The sequence below is a fragment of the Pleurotus ostreatus genome (assembly GCF_014466165.1).
Source record: "Pleurotus ostreatus strain PC9 chromosome Unknown scaffold_8, whole genome shotgun sequence".
NCBI lineage: Eukaryota > Fungi > Basidiomycota > Agaricomycetes > Agaricales > Pleurotaceae > Pleurotus > Pleurotus ostreatus.
In genome coordinates, this window is record NW_023503163.1 from 1,900,712 (window position 1) to 1,921,653 (window position 20,942).

The 20,942-nt window shown below is 50.8% G+C and overlaps 3 protein-coding genes across 3 annotated transcripts; 1 reads left to right on the plus strand and 2 right to left on the minus strand.

Annotated features, from left to right (window-relative positions):
- Positions 1-8,573: 8,573 nt before the first annotated feature.
- PC9H_010960 (uncharacterized protein) lies at positions 8,574-8,889 on the minus strand (the record flags this gene model as incomplete). Its single annotated transcript, XM_036780450.1, has 2 exons — positions 8,574-8,576; positions 8,644-8,889. The coding sequence occupies 2 exons, from the start codon at positions 8,887-8,889 to the stop codon at positions 8,574-8,576; spliced, it is 249 nt and encodes an 82-aa protein (XP_036627833.1).
- A 1,022-nt stretch (positions 8,890-9,911) lies between these two features.
- Positions 9,912-11,168, minus strand: PC9H_010961 (uncharacterized protein; the record flags this gene model as incomplete). The annotated part of the gene is made up of 7 exons (XM_036780451.1): positions 9,912-10,014; positions 10,065-10,214; positions 10,267-10,429; positions 10,479-10,644; positions 10,693-10,843; positions 10,896-11,004; positions 11,060-11,168. 7 exons carry the CDS (start codon positions 11,166-11,168, stop codon positions 9,912-9,914), a joined length of 951 nt encoding a protein of 316 aa, XP_036627834.1.
- A 686-nt stretch (positions 11,169-11,854) lies between these two features.
- On the plus strand, positions 11,855-13,308 carry PC9H_010962 (uncharacterized protein; the record flags this gene model as incomplete). The annotated part of the gene is made up of 7 exons (XM_036780452.1): positions 11,855-12,046; positions 12,102-12,167; positions 12,224-12,248; positions 12,294-12,301; positions 12,359-12,518; positions 12,572-13,186; positions 13,262-13,308. 7 exons carry the CDS (start codon positions 11,855-11,857, stop codon positions 13,306-13,308), a joined length of 1,113 nt encoding a protein of 370 aa, XP_036627835.1.
- Between the last annotated feature and the right edge of the window lie 7,634 nt (positions 13,309-20,942).

Consider the following 20,942-nt stretch of genomic DNA (forward strand, 5'->3'; position numbering starts at 1 on the left):
CCACCCGACAACTTGCAGGAATTGCAGGGCGCTTCGCGGACCACTGGTGGCTTCGCACGTGGTAACGCCTTTGGTACTGCGCCCAACATGGCTGATTTTGGTGAGTCTCTCAACTTGACTTCATCTGCTTTGCGCTTACCTTCAATCTAGTTCCTGTTGGTGATGTCCCGCCTATTGAGACTCATGGTAAGGGCAAGGTAGTCATGCACACCACCTTGGGGATGACCGACAAGCCCCACTCTGTAACCATGGCCCGCTTTCCTACGCTGGCACCAATCCTCAAGATTCTGACCAGGAAATTTCCGACTGTGACAGGTTAGTCATTCAACTCCCTTCTCATCTAATATGCTTGCTGATCTGAATATGTAGAGTCTGCTATTTCAGTCTTGGATGTTGATGGGGAATGGGAGGTCGCTGGTCCTTTTGCCCTTGCGCTAGAGGATGACATGGATGTGACTTGGAATAATGACTTCAAGTTGTTCATGCTTTTGGTAAGCTTGTCTTCATCTGCGTCTGAGCACTTCTAACTTCACAAAATCAGGAGCCCCTCCCTGCAGCATCTACTTCGGCCTTTCCCGCCTTTCCTCCTTCTCTCATATCAACTCACTCTGGCAGCTCAGTTGCCCACTCTGGTGGCTCTATTGCGCCCTCATCTATTGCGCCCTCAGCATCCATCTCATCTGTTGGTGTTGCTACTGCAGGTGCACTTCCGCCAGCTCCAGACCACATCTGTGCAGCTTATTCCACCAAGCAGCACCTGATCCCGTACGCCGTTCTTCTTGAGGTCCCAGTCTCCTTGGTTCCTAACACCAAGCCCAACGATGGGGACATCATATCGGCGTATGAGCACTGGAAAGCTGCCAGTACTGCTCGAGAACGACTCAAGGCCAAATATGACGCTCACGATCCCAAATCCCCTTCTCTTCCTCCCTTTCCAAATGTCGAAAACACTCGCGCCATCTACATGAATCCCAGCAGCTTCAGCAACTACAATCCCCTCTTTCTGGCTGCCATTCAGCATCCAGATATTCTCACATATCTGGAGGGTGATGCTGGAGTGGGCTCGGCCATCTACAAGAAATTGTGGGGTGCAGTCAAGCCTGGCAAGGCTACCTTGGGCCAACTGGTGGAACGGATCAACACTGAGCAGAAGAAGGAGGAGAAGAGGTCTGCAAAGAAGAAGGCTGGGCCATCCAAATCGAAGTAAGTCATCAGCTTCATACAACCTAGAATTTCTCCCTATGCATATATCTTTGTACTACTATATTTATTGAAAATTGCATATATTTTGCACCATTTCTTGCTTGAGTCTCCATCATATTCTGTCTGAACACGTGCTCATTTGCCTAGTTTCTGTTTACAGACCTACATGATGCTGCTAGTGGTGTGGTTCTTGCTTGGACTTGTTCCATGTGTTGCTGCAGCACCTAAACAAGATCCATTTCCAAACATGCTCTTCACTGAGTTTGCTCAAAGCATTCAGGACAACTTTGGTCCCAAGATCAAGCTGTCTACTGTCTTGATGCTTCTGATGACTCTTGTCAGTAATACGGATCTCCTCAACCTTCATGGACAACAGCAGGCTTCTCAGCAACAGGAGTCTACTAGCTGGATGGCTGCCCTGGTCCGTGCTGTCAAAGCAAAGCTCTCTGACAGTGGCTTTGTCTCCCTGTTCACCACTGACGACTTACGGACTTCACGATCTGAGCAGCAGCAAATTACGCTTGCAGGCAAGAAACTCAGCCGGTTCAGCCGCTCTCTGTCTCTTGCTTCACACTCCAGTATTGGGAATTTCAAGTCCAAACTCCGCCCCATCTCCACTGCTTCTATTCAACCCATCATTCTTATCATGCCCATCGTCATGGCTTGTCCAACTCTTGACTGTAACGACCATAGCCTTACTCAAGACCTCCGGGAACGTGATATTGCTCATGTCACATTGCTCAAGGGGAGTCAGTGCTTGGAGAAAGTCCCTGTTCTGGCTGGCAGATGCTCTTCCTGCAATTCACTTTACTGGGCAGATCACGAGCGGTTCACCCAGAACAACGGTGATGACTTGTGCTTGTACCTCAACAATGCCAAGTATCTCAAGGTTGGCAAAAGTGTCTGGGTCGACCGCACTGTCTCTGGGGCTATCGTCAATGCCAACTACAGCTTCCATGCTTCCACTGCTGCCATTACCGAGTTTTGGAACTTCTCATTTGTCAAGCCAAGTGGAGGTACCTTCAAACTTGGACGTCGACAAGTCTGGAAGGCCTTTGTGGAGGAGTCTATCCGGCAGATGGCTAAGTTCAACAAGCGCCAGATTGTCTTTGAAGACAATCTCTCCATCAATGCTCTGGTTGCTGCTGCCTACATTGAACTCGGCGACAATGGAGTTATCCGCAGTGCAGAGGGACATTCTTGCGATGAGTGTTGTCATGCATTCAAGGATGTTGCTGATGTCATTCCAAGGCAACCCAATGACCCTGCTGCAGTTGTTGGCCATGATGAAAATCATGCTGTTCCAGACTATGCAGGGGAACCTGTTGATCCAGATGCAATGGAGGTTGACAACCAGCCTGCTGCTGTGGTTCAGCCTACTGGCCCTGTTGCACCTGGCAATCATGGAGAGGTCCGCATGATTGTCATTGATGGAATTGTCATGGGGCCACGACATTGCGCAATGGAAGGGTGCGAGGCAGGACTTGAGAATGCCCAAACTGGGGTGTTCTGCAAGAGGCATGCAGAGAGGATGGAAAACAAGTGCCATATGAAGGGATGTGGCAAGGTCAAGGTTGGTGACACGAAGGCCTGTCAAGATCACCAGGGGCAGTGGGCTACATTTCGCAGGCAATATGCCAACACCTCACTTCTTGGAGTGCAGCGGATGTTGAGAAGAGCTCAGGAGGAGAGACAGGAATGGTTGCCTGTTGGTGGAGGAGCAGAGGTGCCAGAGCATGATGACCTTGCAGAGCAGGAGGTTGAACAGGTCAGTGGCAGCAAGTATAACAACTACTTCTCTGCTCCTAGGTACTACTGCGTGGAGACCATCTGTGCTCCATGTGGTGTGGTCCTTGCCTGGCGCAAGTTTGCCAAGTCAGAAGGGGTGGCCAAGATTCTTCGGTTCCTTGAAGATGTCTATCCTGATCCTGCCTCACGCCCCAGCTACATTGCCATTGACAAGGGGTGTGCCTTACTCAAGCATATTGTCAGGCAAGGTCACTGGCCTGCTTGGGAGCCAACAACTAGGATTATTGTGGACTCATACCACTACATCAACCACCGGATCACTGATCATCTTTGCCGGACCTGGTGCAATCCAGCACCCCTCAATGGAGATGCACCAAATCTTGTAGTGGTTGCCAATGACAAGCAAGGCAACCCTTACTATAAGAGGGCTTTCAACACTCAGGTAAGTGAATTTAGTGGTCTAGCAGTCATACTTGTCTAATTTGAGCTTAGGCCTGTGAACAGCTCAATGCATGGATTGGAGGTTTCCAGACTGTTCTCAACCGAATGACAGTTAGCAACTTTGACTTCACAATGCATGTGCTGTTATTCATACACACTCAACGGGTCATTGCCAAGCAGGAGGAAAAGAAGAGGAATCAAGAAGCAGGAATAGAAATGACAGACAGTGATGAGGAGAGTGAGGATGAAGAAGACTCAGAGAGTGAAGAGGAGAGTGAAGAGGAGGAGGAGAGTGAGGAGGAGGAGGACTAAATGTGTCAAAGTATTTACCTCTACTATGTATAAGTTGCATATGAAGTGCGCATGAAGCACACATAAACCACATATAAAGTTCACATGAAGCGTACATGTATGTTATATAAACTGCACATAAAGCATATATATATGCTGTATAAACCACACATGATGCTCATATAAAGTATACATTCGCTCTACACAAACCACACATGATGCTCATATGAAGTTTACATTTACTCTATATAAAGTGCATGTAGTGCATATATAAATCACATGTAAAGCTCATATAAACCACACATGAAGCTTGTATGCACTTGTGTATGAGACAAACTCATAACTTAGTTGTAATCCATATGAATATAAACTCTTCATATGTGCTTCACATGGACTTCACATGAAGCACATATGAATGTCGCATATAAACTTCACATGCAGTTCATATAAGCTTTACGTGAAGCTCCTCAACAATTGTTATTGCCTCAAAGTCATGAAGAAGTAAAGAAAATGTAGAAGAAATGTAGAAGAAATGTAAAGCCATATGAAGGAATGTAAAGTTTCGCAAAAGAAGTGGGCTTTATATGACCTTTATATGAAATAAATGTACGGAAGATGTGAAGTCATGTGCTTCATATGAGCTTCATGTATAAATGTGGTAAAGCGCCAGATATACGGAAACCCTATCTAGCGAGAACCACAGCTCAGTCCAGGGATATTGACCGTAATCATCACCCGGCAGACCTAGATCGCGACTTAATTCTAACAGCCAGGTATACGTGTTCGCTCGTGCATCGCCCAGTTGGTCGCTTGCGTAATGCTTCGCTAGAAACTTCAACCATCGTGCGCTAATTTGGCGGGAGTCTTCCAAGCTTTCGTCGGAATCAGAGTCGTCGTCGTTCAGCAATCCAGGAACACCTGGGTCTGACGACTTCGTGAATTCGGCACGCAAGGCATCATCATGCGATCCCAGCGCAGCTAACTCAAGGTGTGCAGAGCTCGCTTCGTCGGGAAGGTACTCATCAACCATGTGCTCCGCAAAATCAATATGATTCACACGAATACCTGGTGGTTTACCCCCCCTTCCAGGTAAGAGGTTTGCTTTGGGGCAATTACGTGCAATATGACCAGCTTGTTTGCACAGGAAGCATTTGCCTTCAGATTGAAGTCTCTGTCGCTCTTGGGGCGAAAGATCCTTGCGCCCTCCAGACACTCCACTGTTGGTCTTACTGCCCGAGGAGCTACCAGCCGCAGTTCGCACATCATTGCCTGAAGTCACTTCTGCATAGTTGTTATTATAATTCGGTGAGTTCCGGCGACTGTTATTTCTGAAATTGCGTGATCATTGATTGGAGTTACTTCCAGGTTTGTTCGGACTTCCTGAGCCATGGGATGAGGATGATTTCGACTGAGTCAACGAGTCCTTCGAACGCTTATCACCCCGAGGGTTATCTTTACGAATACTTGAGAGGACAATCTCCTCATTCTCGGCTTCGGCGACAACCTCGTCCCAAGATGCATCCTCGGGATTCAATCCCATGCGCCGACAGGCAATCGCAAGTTCAGGATTCAGACCACGGAAAAGATGTACGACGCCCTGACGTGCATCAAGGCCTCCGATGGTGTTTATCATATCATACATTTGCGCCGCATATTCCTTAACCGATAACTCACTTTGATAGAATCGCTCCAATTTACGGCGTTGTTTCTCTCGGAAGTTGGATGGGAAGCACGCATCGTAAATGGCCTTGAAATAATTTTCAAGTGTCCAGTTCGACTCATCATCCGCGATGACATTCTGGTAATAGGCTTGCGCCTTTCCTTCAGTATAGCGGGCGAGGGCGCGGATTTCCTTCCGCTGTTCAACTCGGGTGTCGTCCAGGTAGTGCAGGCCTTCGCGCATCCACCGATTGAACAAATCAATCTTAGGCTCACCCGTAAACACAGTAGGTGAGACTGCTTTTAATTTCGACGACCGTTTCCTTCTCTTACGACGAGAAGGTCTCGAACTGCTTCCTCCTCCAGAGTCCGAACCGTCTGAGGACGGATCATCATCGGAATCGTAATCATGATTACGTCCGCTAACTCGGTTGAAGATACGACCAACGTTCGAGGACGGCGGTACTACTTCATTAGGGCGGGATACATGACGCCGGTCACGACGATTCCAGTTCGGGAAGTTCAAGCTTGTGTTAGTATCATTCCGAGCGAAATTTCCCTGCGCCTTGCGTTCAATAGATCTTCGTTCATCCTCAGACAACACTTCGGGTGTGAACGTAGCATGTTTGGGCTCACTGTGCTTCTGAAACTTATTCTGCCCTTGAGACTCAAGTTTGTCAAAGCGGTCCTGGATGAGCTTAAGATTTTTCAACAATTCCGTCAAGGTTATATCATTTGGATGAATACTAGGTACAGTATTACTAGAGGTACTGGTTTTGGGTATGTTGGGCAAAGGTGTGAGAGCTGGCTTGGGCTGCCAAAACTCAAACGCGGCCTGTTGCTCTGCAATTTCCTCTTCTGTCGGAGCATTGAACTTTCCGAGGAAAGGGGCGTGTGCACCCAGTTGTAAGACTGGCTCGCCACGCTCACGTGGGTCTACACCCTTGCCTTTATCTTTAGGCGTGGATTCAGAATCCAGAGAATCGTCATCCGTAATTTGTACGGATGCGCTACGCCGCAGGATCATATCTTTCTGATCCTGGGTCAATAGATCTTCCGCGCGCCTGATATCGGCTTCTTGAGCGGGGAATAGTTCCGGAGTTGGTGTGCGGAGAGGGCGTCCACCACGACCAATCGTAATCCAAGGGCGTTCCTCGTGGGAGGGCCCGGATTCTTCGGGGTTATTCTGGCTGAACACCCCGGCATTCGAGCTGACATCCAAGGCTCTAGGAGAGCCAAGTGAGGTAACTTCTCGCAGGGGAGAAGTCTCTCGCGGGGTGGAGAACCCAACGCGAGTGTTTGTAGCGGCGATGCTGGAGTATGTCGCTCACATCCCGCTGTTCTGGTTCGAGCTCGAGTCATCAGTACTGGGTGTTAATGGAGGCAATGGGGACTCATCCGGGATATAAGTAGCTGGCATAGCCAGCGGGGTCTGTGGTTCAGACGAGGACGCGGGATGAGACATTACTCCAATAGGACTAAACTAAATAATACGAGGTTAGTAAAATAGGGAAACTGAATTACTCAGCGGGATATAATCGGATAGCCTTGGTTGATCAGACCAAGGGGTGCCCGAAGAGAGAGATTACGAGGGAGAAAGAGATAAGATGAGAGTGTCGATGGGAATAAGAGATGAGATGGACGAGATAGTTCTGTCTAAAATATGTGGCGGGAGACAACCGGATAGGGAAGTGTCGCGTCACACGAAGTCACACAAGTCAAAGACAGGGGTAAGTCGTCCTTGTTTATGCAACTCTGCCCTACAACGTACATAGGGCTCGTAACTATATAGTAGACTACCATGATGACTGCCATAGTAAATACACTAATAAAAGGAGAGACTAAGGTTAGACTAAAGAGAGTGATTGACTAAAGAGCGTAGCTAGAAAAGAGTGTGACTAGCCAGCGCTAAACGTGGCTTTACCGTATCGGGTATATTTCTGTTACACAGACCCAGCAGCGCAGCCGTGTGCCGCCGTATGCATTCGGCCGCTCGCTCGGCAACACATGGATCTGCAAAACAAGGGGCAAATAGGAGCTTCTTTGTCACGCAAAATATTGTTGGTTTTCCTGTGCATGAACCAGTAGGTACGAGTGCAAGGGACTCTAGATTCAGACTCTAGCACTACTATACTAGCTAAGAAAAAAATCAGAAGTCTGTAGGATTGTTATTACTTCCACAGCATTCAAGTCAAATTTGAAATGACTATTTGCACATCACATTTTGCCCGCGGAAATGGACTTGCAACTTCTCAAATGCCTTGAGATTTTTACAGTAGCTCAATGAAGTCTATTTCTCAAACATACTTCATGTCCGAGTATAGGACATGGAATCTACAACAACTTAAAATTGGTTTTGCACATCTATGTGTGTTTGCACTACAGTACACGTGATAGTACAAGAATTCAGCAAGTTGGCAACCAACCTGTCATATAGTATTGTAGCCTAAGGTGGAGAAACTTGACACACCAAGATTAACTTAACGGGAGTGTTATCGAGGCCTACAATATTGTAGGTGCGAAGTCGTATTCGCTGGTGTGAATGCGAGGACTGGGAATGGGTGGTGTTCCCACTAAAAGCGAAGTGAGAAGGAACAAAGTGAAACCGAACGCCACGTGGCGAACAGAACAGAGGACGGAAACACGACCAAGCAGCGCCGCGTGCGACTGCTGGACTTGACTTTTGCAACGCAACGGAGGGAAGGGGAAACTGTACTTCTTATTGTTCTGTAGGTAGATATGTAGCACTATATATACTTGTAGTATATGTAATTAAGGACACAGGATGTGCATGCACGAGGAAGTAACTAATACCTAAATAACTATGTGGCTGCAGCTGGTCACGGACCGAAACAAGAAGTAAATGAAATGATAATATACGTACGAGAAATCGTGTATCCGAGTCCGAACAGGGTGCCAACCCTACAATATTGACCCTTGAATTGGTGGAAGTCGGGAGACACAACGCAAAATCACCGTCAAATTCTCAATTGCAGCGCCCATCGCCTTTTGCACCCGTGGATACTTCTTCAACCAGGATAACAGTCTCCGTCTGTAATCTATGGAAAGCAAGACTGATCTGCTCCTTGGCAGGTCAGTCTTGCACTGTTTGCCTGCGAACCAGAGTGGTCCGCCACAAACGACAGGGTTGCGAACAAATCCCCTTGAGTGGGACCCCAGGTACCTTTCATGTGCATCTCAATCATCAATAGTTTTGAAATATAAGTATACTACTTGATACTAGCAAAGTCAATCGAAAGCAATATATCAAGTCTAAGGCTTCTTGCTACGTCTAGTCACCTGTATGCCAAAGAGTGGAGGAATGATATTCTGCTTTCCAAAGGTCAGCAATAGCCGAGCATCCGTACTGAGCCTCTGCTTCTTTCTCGGTGGTTGATCATCTTCATCGCCAACAAGGGTATCATCGGAGGAAGGCCCTACTACCATCTGCTGATCATCGTCATCATTGGCGGCTTCATCTGAGCCATTGAAACCATCCTCAGTCTCCTCCATGTCGCGGCCTGAGCCAGATGGCAGAGAGTGCATGGCGGCGAACAACTTCCAAGGAAGTAATCCATTTATTGAGATCCATCTGGTGCTCCTTGGACATTCCCTTTTTTGGTTGGCCTGGTTCATCCAAGTGGTTCTTAATCCAGTTGTTAAGGACCGTGTCAAGGGGCCTCCTGACTCGTCCGCACAGGGGCGCGGGAACGCGTGGGAGCGCGGACACGCAGATAAGCGGAGCACACAGGACTTGGCTTCAGCTTTGATGCTGCGCCCTCCTAGCCCTGCGGTGTCCTGATTTCGGAAAGAGCAAGGTGAGAGGCGGGCTCCGCAGAGGAGCCCGCAGCAAAGACTTAGAAGAGACAAGTGACGGAAAAGGAACTAAGATTCAGAGTGAAGAGTACATGTCTACTAGTGCTACTATAAATACTGACTAACACATGTATGTAGTGTCATATACCAGTCCTCACACCCCCTTAGGGGTCCCACCTACGCCCCTTTCCGATACTCAGACCTTCGGAGTCCCTCGGGCTCCGCCCTTGCGGCCTATGCATGGTGCACAGCACTTGGATTCATCTGTTACATGTTTCACCTACATGTGTCCTTACATACTAGCCTCACTACATACATGTGTTAGTCAGTATTTATAGTAGCATTAGTAGACATGTATTCTTCACTCTGAATCTTAGTTCCTATTTGTCATCCTCTTGCCTTCTAAGTCTTCGCTGCAGGCTCCTCCGTGTAGCCCGCCTCTCACCTTGCTCTTTCCGAAATCGGGACACCGCAGGGCTAGGAGGGCGCAGCATCAAAGCTGAAGCCAAGTCCTGTGTGCTCCGCTTGTCCGCTTGTCCGCGCTCCCGCGCGTTCCCGCGCCCCTGTGCGGACGAGTCAGGAGGCCCCTTGACACAGTCCTTAACATGTAGTGAGGCTTAGTATATAAGTACACATGTAGGTGAAACATGTAACAGGTGAATCCAAGTGCTGTGCACCATGCATAGGCCGTGAGGGCGGAGCCCAAGGGACTCCAAAGGTCCGAGTATCCAAAAGGGGCGTAGAGGGGACCCCTAAGGGGGCGTGAGGACTGGTCTATGACACCGATAGATACCTTGGATGTATCTCTTGAAATTGGTGTTCAATAGTGAGGGGTCACCTTGTACAACAAATACTCTGTATTTATCTCAGTACTCTTCAATGTATGAATGAGTGGGGAGGCTTACCTCTTCTTCTGATGTGTTGTCATTATGATGTGGCCATTTCCGCAATACTCTAAAGGCCCAATAGCAACACTTGCAGACTTCTTGACAATCTTGGAAAAGAGATGGGTCTTTCGTTCCACCCCAGTATTGAGATTGAAGGACTCCACATGACTAGAAAGGAACAGTTAGTGGAGCAGGAGAATAAATAGATAAATAAGCACACGAGGAAGGAATCTTGGCTATCATCCAGAGCTGCTTCCTGCCAGTCTTATATGCTTGATAGTACAAGTAGGTCTGCTTTTGTGGCCGAGTCTTGTCCATGACGTTGTATGGGACAATGCTGTCGTAGTACTCTGGGTTGATATGGGATTTTGCATCAAGCATATCTACCTCAATGTTTAAGAAAAAGGGGGAAAGGAATCTATCATCACATACTGTGCTTATTGAAAAGAGAAGACAAGGGATCACCCCCACCCACTGACCCACCAAGGTGAGTCCATGCACTCTCTCCAAAAACAAGATACCCCAGATAGGGGTGCTCCTGAAGGGCAATATTGAGATATCCAGGCTCGAAGATATCACCCTTCCCGTTTACATCATTCTAACAATAGGTGAACTGATCATTGAGAACTTGGGAATATATGCTTACTGCTTCATGCTTGACAATCAACTTTGCCATGCGACGGGGTACAAGAGTCCTTGTCTTCCCATACACCATCAGCCAGTGGCCATATTGCTCCCTCTGCCTTCTGGTGGGTGCCAAGATGTTATCCACCAATGCAGGCTTCAAAATATCCAGCCTATATATAATAATAAGTCAGTGAAATCATCAATATATTTGATTGAACATACCACAGATTATCATGGGACTTTCTTGTATATTCCCATAGTGCCAGACAGAGTCGGGCCACTCGAGATGGACTTTGGCAAAAGTCTTGTATCGAAATATGGATGGGAATTCCTAGGTGTTCATCGCGATGAGTGTTTGGAGGATGAAGAGGAGGAAAGCAACCTACCTGCCATAAAAAATACCTTGCAAAGTGTGTAAACCCCCATGCCAAAGAACACCCTGCTCGGCACAGTGTGCATGCCATCAGCAGCCAGACCAGCTTTGCATGAGCCCATAATGCCCTCAACAAAAGTGCTCACTTCACAGAGAAATCCATGGAAGTCAGCATAGACATCTGACGGCGTGGGTGTAAGGGCAACCTCAAGATGGCCGCACAGTGCAAGCCTAGCAGAGGGAGAATCCAAAGTAATGAATAAGACTAACTACAATACATGAGAGGGCTGCTCACCTAACAGAGGGAGAATCCAAAGAGAACAGGATAAGGATTCTCCATGCTAGGAAGCGAAGTATATACTGCAGTAGCATGAGAGGAATGCAGGATAACTGTACAGTACACCAGCCACAAGTCCGAACAAATATCACAAGGTACAAGGAAACATGTGATAATGAAGTGGAGGGTAAATGCACAGGAGTCGTGCCAGCGACTTGGGGGAGTAAGGGCGAAGAGTAATGAAGTGGGGGAAAAGGGTAGAGGTAACTCGGACGAGCCCCGAAGAGTATAGACGAGTCCGAGCGAGTCCGAAGTGTCTGAAGTGCGGGAAGACTCCGGAGTCACCGGACGCGGCTTGGATGCGAAAGGAGTGGGTGGAAAGGAAGTGGAAAGGAAAGGGAGCGAAAAGGAATGAAGGGGAATGAAGGGAATGTAGGTAAGAGTCCATGGGATGAAGGAAAGGAGAGAAAATAGGAGTGTCCCCTTACACTTCGTGACACTGACTGGCATGAACTTGTTCCTATTGTGGGTATGCCAGCACCTTTTCGTAGCCAGTTCACAAATGCAAAAGGAAAGTTTAATTCCAAAAAGGGATTGCACATCTTCGTTTCGATCCCACACCACATTTACATTGAGATCCTCAATTACCGCGACACCATTGCTGAGCAAGCTGCTGAGAAAGAAGATGAGGAAAGCTCTCGTCACCCACCAGTGGTAGTCAAGGTTAGTCTTGATTCCTCTATGATTGTATTGGTGTCTTGATGATGAATTGTTGCAGCCCTTTGGAACCAAGACCACCCAAGACAGCTATTGCTCATCAAACCATAGACCCCCCATGTCTGTGGTAAGCCCTGTCATTTGCTGGATAGTAATTTCAAGAGTGCTTATGTTCTTGTTCAGCAGCAGGCACCTGGGACTATGATCAGTAAGCAAGCACACAATTGAGATGAAGGGACAAAGCATAACCCAGTAACTATTGTAAGCTGATTTGAGTTGAATATCAGGTTCTGCTAGGACTAATACTTTGTTTCACAGCCATCATCTTCTGATGACAATGAGGACCAACCAGAAGATCAACTGTCTACTCCACCACACAAGATTCCTCAGCGTGGTCAAGAGTCCCCTGACATCAAGACCATTTGTGCAGCACTGCGAGCACAGGAATCAGGAACACGGGGGAGTGCTCATTCAAAATGTATGTGTCTACTTCTGTATTCCATGTTTTGCTCCTTACTGCTACATGTTTAGACAACATGGAGGAGATGCCATGCATCGTCTTTGTTGCACCTCACACAAGCTGGAAGGACTTGATCAGTACTCCGAGTATTGTCCAATTGGAGAAGAATGTCACCCCTAAGCGAGTGAGCATCTTTGTCAATCCAAAAGGAGAGGCTTTCTGTGGCACGTTCAAGAGTGCTCGCTTTGGACACGTTAGCACCCCCATTTTTCCTACCACACCTACCACATTGCCCTATGTTTGCATCAAGCAAGCCTTCTACGAGAAGCCTGATGGCAAGCTTGCTTACTACTCTTGCACCAAGCAGAGCGAGATTCTAGACAAGGAGATCGCTTGCCTGGTGTGGGCCTCTGCATTATTGGACCTGGTCTATGACTTCATCAAGTGCAATGAGGAGGCGCCTTTCAACATTCCCCAGATGTGCTTTGTTCATGCAGCACTGGCAAATTCTAATGAGGTGGACGGTGTCAAGAAGTCTTATCCCATTGAGGAGGTCATCAATGGGAAGTTCATCAAGTACATCAACAATGACAGCCCAGAGCTTCTTCCAATGGAGAATCTGGATCAGGAACGACAAGCAAAGTTCCTCGCCTTTGCTCAGTATGTTCAGTATTTCAAGACAGTCTGTTTTCATTTCTGATCTTCAAGGTAAGCATGTTGGCAATCAAGGAGGTGCTATTGTCCGCTAACATGCCCCTCAGGTGGTGATACTCTTCTCACTGACCCTCAAATCACTACCGATCCGTGAGTGGCTCTTTCTTGCTTTTCAGCAAGTAGCTGAAACTCGAACAGCAGTATCACCAAAGGACAGATCTTTGCATCTGGCAACCTGCCCAGTGCGTTTACGAACTTCAAAAGGCTACATACCTGCAACTATTTTTGCAAGTGGTATAAACTACACTCTCTGTTGCTTCCTTCCTCCGACTCTGAGTCCCATAGTAAGCAGCCTCTCTTTGTAGGATCTTGTAAGGGCAACCTCAAGATGGCCAACAGCGCAGGCCTAGCAGAGGGAGAATCCAAAGAAATGAATAAGACTAACTACAATACATGTGAGAGCTGCTCACCTAGCAGAGGGAGAATCCAAAGAGAACAGGATGGGGATTCTCCATGCTAGGAAGCGAAGTATATACTGTAGTAGCGTGGGAGGAATGAAGGGTAACTGTACAGTACACCAGCCACAGGTACGAAGGAATATCACAAGGTACGAGGGGGCATGTGATAATGAAGTGGAAGGGGAATGTACAGGAGTCGTGCCAGCGACCTGGGGAAGTGGGGACAAGGAGTAATGAAGTGGGAAAGGAGGATAGAGGTAGCCCGGGCGAGCCCCGAAGTGTATCTACGAGTCCGAGCGAGTCTGAAGCGTCCGAGCGAGTCCGAGGCGAGTCCGAAGTGCGGGAAGACTTCGGAGTCACCGGACGGGGCTCGGATGCGAAGGGAGTGAACGGAAGGGAAGCGGAAAGGTAAGGGGACAAAAGAAAAGGAAAGGGAATGAAGGAAAGGGGAGAGGAATGAGGAGGAAGGGGGTGGGACAGGGGGAATAGGAGAAAATAGGAGTGTCCCCTTACATCACCCCCCCTTCAAGGTTGCGGCGACCCGACGCGAAGATTCCTGCCTGCCGCGCCATGAATTCACCAACCCCGAAACTCCGGATTGCTGCGAGAAGATGTCGAAGTACGACTGCGCGGAGCCCGGAGCCTTCCGACTGCGCCAACGCTCCCAGGACTGGTCCAGTGCCGCAGGAGTCATCCGGAGAGGTAGAGCAGTCGTCGGATTCATCGGACTCGTCCAGAGTATGCGTACTGCGTCCGGGTGACGATCATGGAAGTCCTTGACCTTCCGGGCGGCATGCTGGAGGTTGCTCGCGGGCTCCCAGGAGTCGTGCTCGATACCATAGCCTCGCCAGCGCACCAGATACTTCAGGACCCGACCGAACCGTCTGCTATTCCGGACCTCTTCTACCTCATGCTCCTCTTCTCCGTCAACGAGCTGCGGAGGTGGCGGAGCGACAGGGCGTCTACCCGGGATGGGGTCCGGAACGAAGGGAGAGAGTTTGACCACGGGGAAGACGGGATGGAGACGGGATAAGCCCGGAGGGAGCTGGAGCCGGTACGCTGCCTTGCCAACCTTCCGGACGACCTTGTAAGGACCAAGTCGTGCGTGTCCGAGTTTCCGGGAGGGTCGGGCAAGGTTGATGTCCGACGAGTCCAGCCAGACCTTGTCACCCGGTTGGTACTCCGGAGCGGGAGTCCGACGCTGATCGTAGTAGCACTTCATGTTGTCCTGAGCCTTGACCAATGCGGACTGAGCCTCGTCGACTGCGGATTTCATCCGGTCTACAAACTCGTTTGCGGACTCCATCCGAGACGGTGGCTGATGAGGTTCGAACCCGAGACAAGGATGACGGCCGGTATCCAGGAGGAAGGGTGACTGCTGAGTGGACGCATGGACCCGGTTGTTGTACGCAAACTCCGCCATAGGTAGGAGGCGAGCCCAGTCGTCCTGACGCTCTCCGACGAAGATCCGGAGATAGGACTCGAGTTCCTGGTTGGTCCGTTCCGTCTGTCCGTCGGACTGAGGGTGGTACGCAGTGGAGGCAGCCAGCTTGATTCCGAGCATCCGGTAGACTTCTCGGGTGAACTCTGCGATGAATTGCGGACCCCAGTCGGACACAACGGACCGAGGGAGTCCGTGCAGCTTCCAGACGTTCTGCAGGTACAAGTTTGCGGATCCGAGGGCAGACACTGTGGTGTGAGTCGGAATGAAGTGGGCACGTTTGCTTACGGAGTTGACCACGTTCATGACAGCATCAAATCCATCGGACTCTGGAAGCTCGACGATGAAGTCGACACTCAGGCGATCCCAGCGTTCATCCGGAATGGGAAGCGGATGGAGTTCACCCATGGGCGGATGCCTTTGGGCCTTCGTCCGGAGACAGAGGTCGCAATGGCGGGTGTAGGATCCGACGTACCGGGACATGTTGGGCCACCAGTAGCTGCGCGAAACGAGCTCTAGGGTCTTCCATCTGCCGGCGTGTCCTGCGACCTTAGTGTCATGGTGCTGGGCTACAATGGTCCGACGCAAGTCCGGTGAGTCTGGAACGTAGATCTTACCCCGGAACATCAGGAGTCCGTCCGATTGAGACCATTCCGCACTCCGGACTGTCTTGCGACTGCCCTGGGTCTTCTTCAGCTCCTCCGCCGCCTTTGCCACTGCATCTTCAAACTTCGCATTCCGCACTCCAGTCCGGATAGCCGTGAGGATATCCTTCTCCTCCCCTTCAAGAGTGACACCCGTGGCACGGACGGCAAAGTAGGACGGCTTAAGTAAAACCACATCCTTGTTGTCATCCTTACCATCCGAGTGATCCGAGCGGCGCGAGAGAGCATCCGGCTTACCCATTGTCCGACCCAGACGGTGCTGGAGAGTGAAGTCGAAGCGGGAGAGGTATAGCGACCAGCGGGCTTGACGGCGGTTGAGCTTCTGGGCCTTGATGAAGTACTCCAGGTTCTTGTGGTCCGTCCAGATCTCAAACGGAGTCTCTGTGCCTTCCAAGTAGTGTCGCCATTCTTCGAGTGCCCGGATGATTGAAAGCATCTCCTTGTCGTGTATTTCGTAGTTCCGCTCCGCAGCCTGTAGACTTTTAGAGTAGAATGCGACAGGATGCCATTTACCATCATCCGGATCCAGCTGCGACAAGACCGCACCCATAGCGTAATCCGACGAGTCCGCTTCAACCCGGTAAGGCCGATCTCCTTCGGAAAGACCAGAACGGGCTCCGAAGTGATCAGCTCCTTGATCCGAAGAAATGCGGATTGAGCGGAGTCGTTCCACTGCCATTCCTTTGCACAAGTGAGGTCGAAGAGAGGCCGGGCAATATGCGAGTAGTCCTTGATGAAGCGGCGGTAGAAGTTGACGAACCCGAGGAAGGATTGGAGTTCAGTCCGAGTCCGAGGGGTCGGCCAGTCCGCGACTCCGGAAACCTTCACGGGATCCATCTCGATCTTACCCTCAGAGATGACAACTCCGAGATACTCCACCTTGGTCTGCTCGAAGTCGCACTTGTCCACTCGGAGGAAGAGCTTGTTCCGCTGGAGGATCTCTAGGACTCGCTTGAGAACCCGGCGATGCTCTTCGCGTGTCTTGGTGTAGATCAGAATGTCATCCAGATAGATAATGACCACACCTTCCGTAATGAGCTCCCGGAAGAGGTCGTTCATCATGGTCTGGAAGGTGGATGGGCTATTCGTTAGTCCGAAGAACATTACCAACGGTTCGAAGAGTCCGCGCGTAGTCCGGAACGCGGCCTTCCACTCGTCGCCCTCCTTGATCCGGACGTTGTTGAAACCCCACCGGACGTCGAGCTTGGAGAAGTAGTGAGCGTTCCGGAGTTTATCCACCAAGTCCGAGATGAGTGGAAGTGGGTACCGATTCTTGACCGTCATGCTGTTGAGCTTCCGGTAGTCCTGGACCAAGCAGAGCGATCTGTCCTTCTTCTCAACAAAGAACACCGGGGCAGCCATGGGCGACTTGCTGGGGCGGATCCGACCAGTCTGGAGATTTTCTTCCAGAAACTCGTCCAGCTGTTTCTGCTCCGCGGGGGACAGCGGGTAGCATTTGGTAGAGGTCGGTTCCGCTCCGTCCATTAGCTCAATGGCGTGATCCCACGGACGCGGCATGGGCAGTTCATCAAAGGACTCCTTGGCGAAGACGTCCTCGAATTCTCGGAGGAAGTCCGGGACTGCGCTGTTCCAAGGATCGTGGGGCTTGTTGCGCTGGAAAGCCAATGCGAGGCGCTGCGAGACCGTCTCCGAAGCTCGGACGTGTTCTTCCCGAAGACTCCGAAGGTACTCCGGAGTCGGAGGAGGAATGGCTGCGAAGATACGGTCGCCCTTCTCAAGGTCCGGAGTCGTCCGGAGTTGTGGCCTCATCGTCCTCATTGTCGTCCTCGCAGTCCTGAAGCTGCGGGAGATCGTCCGAGTGCAGTTCCTCGACCATTGGCATCGGACCCGTACGACACTCCCGGAGTCGTACGGACTCCTTGCGTCGGGTCAGCTTGTCATGGCGGAACTCCTTCCGACAGGTATCGCATCCGGACGGACAGCGGCTCATGGTCACCTCCTTCGTCTGCCAGTCAATCTCGGGGTTGTGCTTCCGAAGCCAGGTGTATCCGAGGATGATGTCCTGGCGTCCGATGTTAGTGACCGCGAACAGCATCTGTTCCGTGTGATCCTTGAACCGGAGTACAAGGTCCACGACTTCGGAGATGGATCCGTTTTCGTTTGGTGATCCGTCGACATTGAAGACCGGGATCGAGGCGGACAGCTTGCGCCGGGTGAAACCATGGGCATCAGCGAAGCGCGGATGCATGAAGACTCTGGTGGCTCCACAGTCCACCAGGGCCTGCAGGGTGCATCTGTGTTGTGTATCCGTGCTCTGCACTTCAACGGGTATATCTAGCGAAAGCTTGCCGGGCAGCGCGGAGATCTTATAGCTACTGGGTAGCCGCCGTTCCCACTGCGGGCGAAACCTTTGGAGTGTGCGGATTGTAACCGGAGTTGTTTGCTTAGCGTCGGACGAATCATCGGAGTGATCAGAATCGTCTATTTCGTCTACGCTAAGACAAGCAAATTGGTTATTTACCAACGAGGTCGCACTGATCACTCGTTGGTCCGGACAAAATCCACCGTGTCCGATTCCTCAACCGGGGCCGTTCCCTCATCGTCTATTCCTTCCGAGGTCCCCGCACTTTCTACAACATCGGCCGCGGTCAGGAGATCTTCAATGGCGGACATCCGCTCCTCGGTGGTCATGAACCGGACGTCGTACCGAAGTGGGCACTCGCGGGACATGTGGCCGGGCTTGCCGCATCGATAGCAGAGCTGTGAAGCGGCGGGCCGGGAGCGGGTGTGGTCGACGTCCATGGGGACGCCGGGTGAGAGAGCCTTCGGAGGAGGCGGAAGTTGGAAGCGGGGTTGCAGAGGCAGGAGCTGAGTCCGAGGCGCGGGGAGTACACCCGCAGGAGTCCGAGCGACTCCGGAGCTGGCTGCTGGTCGGACGAGGGATCCGGAGTGTCCGGAGTTTCCGGAGTGCACGCCAAAGTGGAAGGACTGGTTGGCAGCACAGTTGTCAGCAACCCGCTGCACTGCCTTGTACCATCCTTCGAAGTCATCCTCGTCCGGACAGTCTGCGGACTCGGCAATGCGGCTCTGGATGATGGAGTCCAGTCCGCGACGGAACTTCATCGTGATGTTGGAGCCCTCGGAGTATCCGGACTGGTCTACAAGGTCTCGGAACTCGTCGAGGTACTCCTGGAAAGTCCGACGCCCTTGGTGGTACCGGGTAGACTCCAGCTTGAGCATGGCGGCTTCGCGTTCCCGATCCGGAAGGAAGCGAGTCCGGAATTTGGTCGCGAAGGCGGCCCAGGATTCGAAGTACGGATCCTTCGGACTCCGGAGCACCATGTCCGCGTACTCCTTAGCTCGATCCTTCTGGAAGAAGGAGAGACACCAGAGGATTTTGGCCTGCTCGGTCGGGAAGTGGTCCGGACAGAGCTGGAAGTAGATGGAGCACGTGTTGTAGAACGCGCGACCATCCTTGCGGTTTCCGTCGAAGATCGGGGGAGAGGCGGGCTTCAGGCGGGAACGTGGGGTGTTTTCGGATCGACTCGGGGCGTGCTGGGAGGCTTCGGTGCCCCTCAGCTCGGAGTCCGGAGTCGTTTTCGGAGTAGTCGGACGGGGTGTTAAGAGGAGTCCTTCGATTCGGGCAAGTGTATCCTAGATGGAGCTGATTTGGGTTTGGTGTTCGTACGTCTGAGCCCACAAGGTCTGCAAAGTCTCGGAGTCTGGTCCTGAAGCGACTGGCTCGGATGGCGGGATCTGGCTGGAAGCGCCCGGCATTTCGGAGTCGTCAGGGGAGCGAGGGATGGAGTTCCTTGGGTCCTCAGAGGTGGGCGGGAGTAGCAGGAGAGCGTCCGGAATGTCCGCAAAACCAGAGAGACGTTGAGAACGAGTCCGGAGTGGCGCAGGACGTTTTCCGTAGGGCTCTGGTGCCAGGATGGGAGATCCTGTTCTGCTGTAAGGGCAACCTCAAGATGGCCGACAGCGCAGGCCTAGCAGAGGGAGAATCCAAAGAAATGAATAAGACTAACTACAATACATGTGAGAGCTGCTCACCTAGCAGAGGGAGAATCCAAAGAGAACAGGATGGGGATTCTCCATGCTAGGAAGCGAAGTATATACTGTAGTAGCGTGGGAGGAATGAAGGGTAACTGTACAGTACACCAGCCACAGGTACGAAGGAATATCACAAGGTACGAGGGGGCATGTGATAATGAAGTGGAAGGGGAATGTACAGGAGTCGTGCCAGCGACCTGGGGAAGTGGGGACAAGGAGTAATGAAGTGGGAAAGGAGGATAGAGGTAGCCCGGGCGAGCTCCGAAGTGTATCTACAAGTCCGAGCGAGTCTGAAGCGTCCGAGCGAGTCCGAGGCGAGTCCGAAGTGCGGGAAGACTTCGGAGTCACCGGACGGGGCTCGGATGCGAAGGGAGTGAACGGAAGGGAAGCGGAAAGGTAAGGGGACAAAAGGAAAGGAAAGGGAATGAAGGAAAGGGGAGAGGAATGAGGAGGAAGGGGGCGGGACAGGGGGAATAGGAGAAAATAGGAGTGTCCCCTTACAGATCTGTTGATTCACCAGATAAGATAGCTTAACTATGTATAGCTAAAATACAATACCAAAAGCCTTGTCTAGACCTACTTCTTAGCTACAAATCTTAGCTACAAATGATAACAGAATGGCCTTCGAACGAAATGAAACAAACAAACAAAACCGAGTATCATTACTACAGTCACACCATGTCACAGTCACTCAGCTAGTGTAAGGGGACACTCATATTTTCTGCTATTCCCCTGTCCTTCTCCCTTCCTCCTTGTTCCTTTTCTCTTTTCCTTCGTCCCACGGACTCTTGCATACATCTCTTTCATTCCCTTTCCTTTCCACTTCCTTTCCACCCACTCCCTTCGCATCCAAGTCACGTCTGGTGACTTCGAAGTCTTCCCGCACTTCGGACACTTCAGACTTGCTCGGACACTTCAGACTTGCTCGGACTTGTCTATACACTTCGGGGCTCATCCAGGTTACCTCTGTCCTCTTTCCCCGCTTCATTACTCTTTGCCCTTACTCCCCCAGGTTGCTGGCATGACTCCTGTACATTCCCCCTCCACTTCATTATCACATGCCCCCTGAGGGTTCAAAGGTCAAGATCCATGATCTTCAAGTCTATTAAGCCTGGAATTGTACTGACTGAGAATTGGAATGTGACAACTGCAGTCACGGACAGCAAAAGGCTCTTGAGTTGAGGGGCTTGCTTGGACATGATTTGGCGGA